This window comes from Macrobrachium rosenbergii, chromosome 26 (genome assembly GCF_040412425.1).
Source record: "Macrobrachium rosenbergii isolate ZJJX-2024 chromosome 26, ASM4041242v1, whole genome shotgun sequence".
NCBI classification, from domain to species: Eukaryota; Metazoa; Arthropoda; class Malacostraca; order Decapoda; family Palaemonidae; genus Macrobrachium; species Macrobrachium rosenbergii.
The window spans coordinates 26,977,681-26,989,940 of NC_089766.1; the positions used below are offsets into that span (position 1 = coordinate 26,977,681).

The 12,260-nt window shown below is 35.5% G+C and overlaps 1 protein-coding gene across 3 annotated transcripts in view; it reads right to left on the reverse strand.

The window, feature by feature from the left end:
- Positions 1–7,226: 7,226 nt before the first annotated feature.
- beta'COP (coatomer subunit beta') overlaps positions 7,227–12,260 on the reverse strand; it is a 195,063-nt gene continuing 190,029 nt past the window's right edge. For all 3 annotated transcript variants that reach the window (XM_067128419.1, XM_067128418.1, XM_067128417.1), the window contains 2 exons: positions 8,993–9,087; positions 7,227–7,568 (listed from right to left, as the gene is read on the reverse strand). In XM_067128419.1, the coding sequence (XP_066984520.1) occupies positions 7,530–7,568; positions 8,993–9,087 (134 nt within the window). In that variant the 3' untranslated portion in view covers positions 7,227–7,529. The remainder of the gene's footprint in view (positions 7,569–8,992; positions 9,088–12,260) is intronic.

Below are 12,260 nucleotides of genomic sequence, written 5' to 3' on the forward strand. Positions count from 1 at the left end.
GATAAAGCGAATAATACGGATGAATGGGATGGTATGGATAGAACGTATAGCATATGCGGGTTTGATATAACTGAGTTGACTGAACGTGTAGGGGTTAGTGAGCGGTTGGAGGTGGCGAAAGTGTAAGAGTAAGAGAGCGTAGCAGTGATAGACGAGTGATTGAAAGCATGAATGAATCGTTGCAAGAATTGGAAAGGTCAATGAGCGAATGGGATGGGTTAGTTGAAGAATTGGGGAGGTATTTGGGAACGAGTTAGAGGGTATAGATGAGATTGTGGATGAAATTGAGAGTGGTAATAGTGAAGAAGATAGCGTGAATCTGAGAGAGAATGGAGGAGAAAATGTAAATCTGAATGTTGCTGGAAGAGAGCGAGTCTGAGAGAATGAATGATTGCGTGCCCATGAACGCGATCTAGAGGACCTGCTAGTGAGCATCCGTGGGTGTTGCGTAAAGGCGATTTGAAAGGGGTGTGAAAGGTGTTGGTTGGGAAATGCTAAAAGGGGGGAGAAATATAGAGGGATGAAGAAATTTGTTTTTATTTAGCATTTCCCAACGTTTTGTGAGAGAGAGAGAGAGAGAGAGAGTGTAATTGTCATTGTGAGTGGTTCGGTTGTTGGAGTTGGTTTTACGGCTGTCTCTCTGTCTGTCGGGAGTTTTTCGTTTTTTGGGGAGGTCTTGGGCAGTTGAGGTCCAACCTTGAAAGTGAACGGGAATTCGTCTGGCTTTTGTTTTTTTTCGGTACCGATATTGATGGTGCATGTCTCTCTTTTTTTTGTTCGTTGTTGGTGGAGGGTTTGGTTGAAATTTTGTTTTTGTGGTTTCTGTGTGCTGTGATTGGCGACCGTGGACCTTTACCCATCTCCAGCAACCGAAGATCAGGGTGAGTGTTGTTTTGTTTGAGGGTTAGAATTCCGCCACAACAAAAATAAATCTAGAGTTGCTGACACATTCACTCATAAATGCTGATTCAAAGATGAAATTCATTTTAAGAGACTACAAAACACGTCAAGTGCTTCTTCCACTTAAATGACAGGCTCATCGACTGTGCACTTCTGCCACGTTCCATTCTTCCTCCATCTATAGTAACATTCATTGCTCCATATTTCATGTACACTTATAGCCTGCCTGCATTTTCTTCAGTACCTACAGATCCTTAGAACCATCATGTGTGTGTGTGTGTGTGTCATTTACAAACAAAAATCTCTCCCAACTATTCTAAGTCCTTTATGCATCTCCGATCTCGTTCCGTAAACCTGCACTTACAGCTCATACCATTTCATATGAAGCAGACCCGTTTTCACATGAGTCAGGCACTCATGTGCTTACATATATTGTTTCATTGAACCTGCAAACAGCGCTCAACCAATGATGGTACTTTCTACAGCACACATTTTCAACATACTCCACGATCTTGTTTCCTTTCAACTTTCTCACACAACTTCTATCATATAAACACTTCAGTCCAGTCACCAACTGACACCTCTCCAAATATTGACACTTCTGGTATCAGCCTTAATCAAAACTTGAACATATATATTTCAGGTATGCTAATTTTCGCCTAAAGTTTTGATGCAACGTATGAGATGCTATACAAAAATATAGACAACAGAACTCTACATTCTTTAGTGAAAAAGGAGTTCCATGATACTTACAGAATGATAAAAAGCTTTCTGAACTTTCCTTTTTCATGTATTTATAATGAACATTTGTGCACTGGGTTTGTTTTTAACCATGTTCCTAATTATCAAATTTAGCTTTCTAGTAGGGCCTCTGCAAGAATTACTTTTCTTCGAGATTTGGTTTCTGCACAAAAATATCTTGCATTTTATGATACTAAGAAAAAATGCAACACCCTTCCAGCGCAAACCCAAAGGAGCTGTTGAATGGGGAATAAGCATGACTCTAATCCATGCAAGGGTGCTAAGAGGCACTGCTCCTACACTAGACACCAGCCACTCAGACCAACTGCCTCTGTTCCACCTATATTGGGGAGAACGATGCAACAAATGCAGGATGGAATAGAACAGAATAGAATATAAAATTGAGGCCAAAGGCCACAAGGTGGGAGGTCGCTCAGTGCTGAAACGAAAATAGAATAAAAAGGATTTTGCAACATGAGGAAAACTTTGCATCTGCACTACAAACCAACTGTTAGGAGAGGGCGGAAAGTAAGATACAAGAAAGCGAATATGAACGGAGGTACAGTAAAAGGAAAGAAAGGGGTTTGCACCTAGAGGCCAAACAGACTCTGCAAAAGAACATAAAGTAATAACTGTGGAGCATCACTATATTGTGATCGAAAATAATGATTAAAAAGCCACAATAATATAATTGATAAATTGTATATTTTAAGACATAAAAATATACAAGAAAGGGGATAAAAACGAGGAGCTTTCGACCGTTTGCAAAATGGTCCTCTTGGCTGAAGAGGACGTTGCAAATAAAGCCCTTTTTATCCCCTTTCTTGTATATTTTTATGTCTTAAAATATACAATTTATCAATTATATTATTGTAGCTTTTTAATCAACATAAAGTAATGCCTACAGCGCACCATATGAGATGCACTGGCAGCACTAACCCCCTATGGGAATGAGCACAATTATCTCGAGAGGAACATGGTACATATATAAACATCAGAGTGCACTGCTAATGCAAAAAATGCTTAAACTTATTTCTAAATTTATTACTTGCAATCATCAATACTTTTACTACATCATAATGACTAAAGACTACCTATCACAGTTAACTGAAAATTTTACATATACGGGGTGGGGGGAGAGAGAGCAAGAGGAAAACCTTTGAAAAAGAAGGGAAATATAAAAATACATTAAATTACACAGCATTCTTATGTAAGGTAATACACTGGTAACTGATAAGGAAGTTGCTGTATAAAAATACATTAATGGTGATAAGACCACGGTAGGCTATGGGTAAACACAGGCAGCCTACCTACTTACTGACTGGGTTTTGCTTATGGGCGATAAAAAGAAGGGGTCTGCCTTTTTTATTGTATTCATACAGTATGTTTTGTTACAGATATGGGATAAAAGGTACATGATTGCCTTTTTTCACAAAGTTTTCAGTTTAAAGTGATGGTTGTTGTTTATAAGCCTATTGACTGTTTATAGTTATGCAGTGTTGACAGGGGAAACAAGGGTACAGAGTTGCCGTTTTATACCCGTAAAGCTTTTACCTGTCACTATATGGACTTGCCCTTATCTGATAGGGATTTGGCTCTTTTAATCTGAATAATCAATAATCAAGAGATTTTACTTTAATGTAAATATTAAGTGTTGACCTGGATTATGTGCATACTTTGGCTGTTAGATAGCCATCCATGGGCCAACCAAGCATGACCAATTCAAAGACAAGATGAAGTTACTTGAGTGTGTCCATTCCTTGCTAAATAAAGCCATAATCCAATGAACAAGAAAATTTTTAGGGCAAAAGTTCTGAAGGACCCTTATAACATGCTTACATAGAGAAAATAAAAAATTTCTGTGGTCATATTGTTAATAAAGGGATTTTGACAAAGGAAAAATCTATTTCTGCAGAGGGGACCGTGTCACCCGGTGAAAAAGTCCATTCAGCACTTATTTCTAGGTAATTCCGTTGCTAGATACCAGAGAAAGCTAAATGAAATGCTGGAGTTACTACCCCCAGAGCGAGCTCCATTAGATGGAGTCGTGTATGGAAAAGGGTGAACTATAAAAACAGGGAACCTTATCCTATAGAGATCCCAAAGTCAAAAGTCCCACAGAGAGGTGCCGTTACAAACCCATACACCACTAGCGGACAGTACACAAATCACCGCTAGCCACATTCCATGAAAGCAACACCCCACCAGAGTGATGTTTACTATGGGGGGAAGACGACACATGACAAAGGTGGGTCACTGGGTGACACGGTCCCCTCTCCAGAAATAGATTTTTCCTTTGTCAAAATCCCTTTTCTGGATCGGGTCCCGTGTCAGCCGGTGAAAAATTAACAGAGAAATAAATATCATTCTTAAACTGTAAAAGATAACAAAATGTAAGGGGAACAGAAGACCAAAGGTCCACCAAAAAATTTTAATTGCTAGCAATAATAACAAATAATGTACAAATGTAACTGATGGGAGCTTAAAATTAACATGACAATATGAAAAATATACTTAAACAAAATAACTATACAAAATTGAAAACATTATAACATAAATGTGTCAATTAGACAAATATACAGATAACACGGTCAGGCACGCCTGACTGAAATGACTGTAAGGAGGCAGTGGAGGAAGAATTGACTAGGAATCAGAAAGGGTACCAGAGGGAGGGACAACGTTCCCTGCCGCGACTGCTGAGAATTTAAGAGCTTCTAAGGATTTCAAATAGTGACGTTTGAAAACCAAGGGTGACTTCAACCAGTGTATTTGGTAAGATCCGTGAAATTCATGTAATGGAAGTAGTTAATGGAGGTGGCCACAGCTCTAATATCATGAACTCTTGGGACTGAGTCAGGATTAGCCTGCTTGATGAAGTAAAGGATTTGCTGTCTAATAGCAGACATAGAGATATTACCCCCTCCTTCCCTGATAAAGAGAGGCCCAGATGAGATGTGAGAGGACCTGTTGAACTCGTTGTACATAGTCCTGTTGTGAAAACAATCATTCTCTGGTCATAACCACTGATTTATTAGGTGATATGACAGCTAATCCTAAGCCTGGTAAGAGATTTGGTACCAAAAGTATGAAATGCATCATGAAGAGCTTCTTGTCTTGTATACAGTACTCTACTGTGTTATGATGTTCATGAGTGCATGCCTGTTTTTTTGATTAGCCAGGGAAGAGGAGGCAGTTCTATCTAAATCTGGGAAGGGTGCAGGATGGATGGTTATTTATGATAATGTCTTGTTCAAACAAATTTTAAGTGGGTGAATCACGTATGTATATATGTACGTACGTGTGTGTGTGTCTCAGGGCTACCCAAAAAATGAATCAAGTAAAAATGAACCATAACAAAAGCTGTTTGACAGCTCTATGAGAAAAGACTCTAACACAGAAATTAAATAAACACTAAAAAAATGAGATAAGGCTGGATGAAACTCCTACAAACCTGCAGCATGGTAGACAAGGAGCAGTGTAAACAATATCCTTCTATGGAAACAAAGGTAAGTAGAAATCATAGGACTGAAGCCTCATGATGCTAAGCCACTTGCTAATAAATCCTCCAACATAACAATTATGTGGACGACTACTGAGTAGTCAAAACAATGATTTATTACCTGACGTTTGTCACTTTACCAACAAATATCATTATAATAAGGATTTAAGCAAAGAATGCAATTATTGTGTACCTCTTTATCTTATCATCTCTGCAAGTCACCAGTACTACACAGCAGCACAGCAAACTCCACGAAGTCCCCTACAAACATGACAAAGAATTATGATGAAACTTCCCAGTCTCTTTGCCCAGTATCCACACTAGCTAACTTTTAATATAAAGAAAAACTAACAAATGACCAAACCACCTATTGCAGATCACTGAATCACATTTGGACACACTTCTATGCAACACTTACTTCATAGGGCTAGCCCAATGGATATGGTCTAAGATAATTTTTTAAACCACAACAAATTTCCAAAACTTGCACTTCTTCGGGATTAAAATACTGGGAGTCACATCACCATTTTTCATTGTTAATGCATTTCACACACACTAAATATGGTTGTACATTACATGGTATATCAAATATCCACAGGTCATGTTCATGATCTTGTGTAGCTACAAAATAATTTTACATACCAGCAACACCATTACACTTGTTCAAATAGACTTGTGAAAAAAAAATCCTCCAAACAATATACACAAAAGGCAACTGGACAATAGTACACCTACCAAACTAACATTTAAACACAGTTTTTTACCATCTTTGTTCCTAAATGGTGCTACCAGTAAGAAATATGGTAAAGCAATGGTTTGTATACATGTAAAACCTACCAGTTACCTTCAGTGGTGGTGTTGTGGTTTTACCAGAAATTGTTACTGTTTCTTGTAATAGCTCCCTTTCAACTGATTACCTCAGAATACCTTAGTTTTCCTTAAATTTCATTAAAACTGTAAACAGAATGCTCTGATTCACCACTGGGACATGGACCAGATCAGGGAAGGGTGTAGTCAGTGGGGTGAACTCCAGTAAAACAAAAACACTATTGATTAGCAGATCTCACACAGATCTCCATCCCATCTTCCCCTTCAGGTGGATGGAACTTTGCTGACTGAGTCTGAAGCTTTAACTATTCTAGGTGTAACTTTGGACTCACACCTAACTGTTTAGAAACCTCTAATTAAAGTTTCAGCAAATGCTGCACGAAAGTTAGGTATTGTTCGTAAGGCCTCATATATTTATAACAGTGATAAAATCGATGCAACTGCTTTAGGTCATTTGTACTTCCTTTACTATAATACTGTTCTCTGGTGTAGATATCTGCTTCTGCCAGAGATTTATCTCTTTTAGATAAGAGTGATTCGTGGTGGTAGCTTTCCATTTCCCAATATAGCAGTTATGACTTGGACCATCGATGGGATGTCTCTTGTTTGTTACTTTTTCATAAGTTGTATTTCAACAGAGATCTTTCACACTCGCAATTGATCCCCAGATCCCATTTATCAGCAGAGAACAGATTCGCTGAACAGCAGCACCAATATGCAGTAATGTGCCTCGCTGTCAAACTTCTGTTTCAGAGGTCCTTTATTCCTCACACCATTGGACTGTGGAACAGCCTCTCAGAAGATGTGCAGTTGGAACTTCAGAAGCTCAAGTGAAAGGCAATGCATTACTACCCTAATACTATTCGTCTGGCATTTTAATACAATTTTATCTATGTATTTATTTTCTTCTTTTATAATAAGTGGGATCTCCTCCTTCTGTATTTCCCTTTACTTCTTCCTAATGAACACCATATTCTTTGGAAGCTTGGATTTCAAATCAATGGCCCCTGTGAGCTTGTTCCATATGAATAAGTTTCATCTACTGAATAATAATAATAATAATAATAATAATAATAATAATAATAATAATAATAATAATAATAATAATAATAATAATACTTTGTCACAGAGACTACAACCATCAACAAAGTCATAATCATCATCTGGAGTTGAAGAAATCAACCAAATTCCTTCTGACTTGTACAGTAGTATTTTCTTTCAAAACTATCTTAAAAATAACGGGAATTAAATAGCTACAACCTGTTAACGTTTATTTTTCTTACATATAAAAATTAAATATTGGAATGGACCTAACCTAACATTTGATAGCAATGGCTGGTTTTCCTTTTATAAATGGAAAAATTATCCCACACAGGAAAATTGCAACTAGCTGTCCGAAACTCTAATATAAGGACCAAAAACATACTGTAGGTTCTAAACCTTTCCTGTCTTGCCGTACCATATAAAATATGCATAACAAATAAAATCTGAACCAGGATATGCTATTTACACAACATTAAATAAAACAAAATCTTTTCTCCATGCTCATCAAGCTGTCAGGTTAATCAGCCAACAAGTCCTCTTCATCCAAATTCACATCCTGAAAAGAGATTAAATAACATTCACTATCATTATGGCAAAAATTATGCTAAAAACATGACTGTTTGACAATACAGTAGTGCACTGAGATAACGGACTGTGGTATATCGTACTTCCAGATATATCGGTGTGAAATAGAAATATTGATTTGAGGGTTTTCACCTCTGGATCGAGCCTTGACTAATTTAAATAATTTTTATTTATTATTTTACCCAAATATTTTCCATGTTTATTGTACAGCTGCGTAAAATTTGTTATTGTTACTGTTTCTTCATTACTTTACATTGCTTTCAACTTTTTGTTTATATAAATATATGCTTTATAGCAAAACAGAAAACAGAATGTATTATGAGAGAAAACGACTATGCTTACATATGCAGGGGTAACTTGATTAGTTGTCACACTTCTGTAAGACATTTATTTAATTTGTAATATATAGATATTTTGCTGTGTTTACATTAATATTAATATTTTAAAATTAGTAAATCATTGTTATAAGCATTTCAGGGGTGTATATCCTTAAGAATAACAGTTGTAGGAGGTAATGTAAGATGACTTTGGGTGTTTTGGGATGATGGTCTGGTGTATTTTTGTTTGAACAGATATTAAATTGTTTTCATACGACTATTTTTTATATATATATATTTTTTTAATTACAGTATTAAATTAGGCAGCGAATTGTTAAAATAGGCAGTTATAAGCATTTTACAATACAGTAATATCAGGGGTACAGGGTATAAAAAATACCTGTGCTTTATAGCAAAAACATGCATTCACGTATATATATGTAACAATATACAGTATAGGAGTTTCTTGTACAGCGGTGGAGGCTCGGACGCTTTAATCCGTTATCTCGGTGAGTTACTGTAATGAGGCTAAGACAACTTCCCTGTAATTTCATGATTTTCGTTAAAACTTTACTATTCCTAACAATACTGTAATATAACAAAGAAATACAACTTTAGAAATATATTAAGTAACTTACTATAAATATAACATTTATCACCACCCTACATTTTCATTGCAATAGATTTAAGGAAAATATCTCAAGGGGTAGAATGGTGCCTACTTGGACGGAATGCAATCTTCAGGAAAACACATGGTAGCACAGAAAAGTAATACACAAAAAAGGGAAGAACCCTATAATACTTACCAATAATGACATTATCCCATGATTGCAAGAAATGTAAGAACTAACTCACATTTGCTTCCTCCCAATAAACTTGGAGATAATCAACATAAAAATTGCAAGAAAATTTTTTGCAGCTTTACAAAACAGAAGGACTGGCAAGATGATGAAAACATCTCTTTACACATAAAATTACATAAAGCTTGTATAGCAATAGAAAGACCTACACAAGCATCACTACTTGTCAAACACTTATATGATGCAAATGAGGTTGCAATATGTCATACAGTACTTACGTTAGGATCAATATTATCATCAATTCGAACATTTTCCAGGTCTAACTCCAATTCTCTCTCCAGCTGTGCTTGATCTATAGTTGATCTTCCGCTACCTGTGTGGACCGATCATTTCAATTTTAAAGTCTATAAACCATGGACGTTTAGGTAACCTAATGCCTTAAGTTCCTATAATTTACCAAAACGAACTACTTGCTGAAGTATCATATAATTTTGTGAAAAATATGTTCAACTGATAAGTCAAAATATTGTGCATTACATAAATTGTGCTTCAACATACTACCAAAGTGTATGTAAAAAATAAAGTGACTACTGCATCCTAGCTTTTGTCACAGGCAATATTGGAAGCAACATTAAATGCAAAACGTAGATAAAAAAAAATTAAAAAGTACCTAAAACCAAGCATTTGTGAACCATGAAATTCCTTAACCATGAGTTGGAATGCGCAACAAACTGTGATGAAATTAACCTACAAAGGTCTGATCTTTGCATCTTAACATCAAGACAGGACTGTTCTCCCACTGTTGGTACCAGCTAAAGTTTACTGCAAATATTGTGCACTGTACAAAAATGCTCAAGGCCAAGCATTAGATTCATTGCAATGTCCCTTTGGCCAAGAGCAAGACTACGGTTTTATAAAATTCATCATCAACAACATAAATGTTTTAATGTCACTTTTCCTTTATGAGTTTAGGTGTCCAATGAGTTCTCTCAACTCTCCTCTGTAATGTACACATTCTGGCTGACCTCTCACCTAGTCTTCTTCTTCCTTTATCACTGTTCCTTCATTACCTGTGATTATGTCTCACCTACTGTCCAAACTTCAAACTGTCATTACTTGAATGTTTGCCACAGTTTATAAGGGCCCATAAATATTTGATGTGGCACTCATAAAAAAAAATTGGCTCTGAGAGTAGTTTAATTTCCTAAAAAATAAGTAATGGAAATTGATACAAGCAGCCACTCCTTTTGTTTATAAAGGCACTAGAGATACATTAGCAATTCTGCCAGATTTTGTTTTCTTACATGAGATGAGACAAAAATTGAAGTAAGGCAGTGTTAAAGAGGTTTGACATCTAGATAAGTAACTACTGATTGAACAAATAAAATAGTAGACAAACAGCAACACAGCTGAGGGCCAAAGGTGCCCTGCAAAGCACCCTTGTACTGTTAAGGTGTGTTTAGCAAGGCACAAAGTTAACAGCATTCTCTTACACAACTTCTGTAATAGTCTTAATTTTTGAATGGCTAATCAACTTAACATGTAAACTATTATAAGAATACTCAACCTGTAAACATGTATACCCAACTTCTCAAAAAAAAAAAAAATACAGCTGCACACACTTGACTGAGGGTTGTATTAAAACAACCTGCAAATTACCTTTTAAACACCATTCAATTTTCATTCTCACAGAAGGCTAAATGGACTTCATTTAAACAGCCCCCAAAAATATATAAATACTTCAGCAATTCACAAATGCATGGTGCACAAGAGATTGTTTTTATGACCTGACTGTATTTCAATGGAACAAAGGAACCTGCAAAAAAGCTACAATGCTAGTTGGAATGCATGAACTACACTCCCTAACAATGAACATCTAAAAACCCTAAAAGAAATAGATATTAGTAACACATCCAAGTTAGAACCAACTAATGATTAATTCTCATTAATCTTTTATGACAATATTCTAGTTTCATCCTCATCCTTTACCTATCAGTCCTAGACAAAATTATTTCAGCAAATGCTCTGACAGTCAATTTTATTTAATTATATATATGTAACTATTGAACACAAGAAAAATAAAAATTTAAATGAAAAAATTATTTCAAGCATTGTAGAAGAATAAAATGAAAAATTTGCCAAAATCCCCAAATTCAACTGTTCTACAGTAATAAGCCATTTATTAAATATTAAAATTCTCTGGACAAAATAAAATGTAAAAATTACTCTGAAAACAAAGCCTACCATCTTCAATGAAACAAACTGCATTGAACTGAAGTATTATAAGAGTAAACCCTACAAATAAAAACCTCTTACACAGTGAGTACTCTATAAATTTATGCTTATTACTTTCAGTGGCATATAGGTGATCTACAGTATATGCTAGCGTATGTGGATGATGATAAGCTCTCTCAAGAATTACAACCTGTTAAAAATTATTAACCAGTGGCTTTATTAACTTTGTAAACTGTGACAAAAGGCTTCTTATCACTCGAACTATTTTCTATCAAGTCAATGGAAAAATGGATGGCATCAACAATTTCAACCTAATCTCTCAAAAAAGATGAGATGTTGATACCCACCAGGTGGGTTTTACCCAACCTTCTTAATGCATAATGATGAAATGGGTTCCCTCATATAATGTTTCAAAATGTTCAAAGATTAGTCTTCAAACTGGGTTCCCTTATGTAATCTCTTTCAATTGTTCCAAAATTATTCTTTAAACTAAGATCATTCTTACACAAAATTAAATACCAGATAAAATTAACTTTCTAAAAGTCCACCCCTCCTACTACACTGACTGTAAAGGAAGCTTTCACAACACGAATAGTCATACACGAATAAGTAAGTTATCAATTCAACACTAAATAAATGTTCAAGCTGAGAAAACAAGAGGGTAAAATTTGCAAAAAAGTAGTGTTACCATTAATGTGAAAATCAGGGACCATGATGCTGAGTTTTGTATTTAAACATGCTGATAAAATTTGACAAAAATTATTGGTAATAACAATCAGAAGTATCATGAAACAATATGCAAAACTTCCTATTTCACAAAGCCTAAAAATATAAAACTCATTTTCAAACCCATCACCTAAAGTATAACCTGGAAATTTTAGAATACATAGTATTCTCAGGCCTATGGAAACCAAATTGTTGGAGCTCTTATCTAGAGGTATATTAACCAGTTCCAATCTGAGCCACTCAGCACTCTGCCTATATTATCTCTTATAACTCATAAGAAATACTGTTAAGTTAAATATTCATTCTGACTGATCCTTTCAAGACAAGCTGTGTTAGTCATACAAGGGAAGTCTCATACACAATATTTTTACTGAACTTTTAAGTTATTCTACATATATTATTACGAGCCACCTGAATCTCAGAGGCTGAGAAAACTGAAGGATGGAATTCTGCATCATAACAATCAGAAAGGGACACAATTGGTAAAAAACAGTAATTCATACTTTCAGGTCCATTACATTTGGAAAAAACACAAAAATTAGAAAAAAATTCTTTTGATTAGACTGGGAAAACTGAATTCTTAAT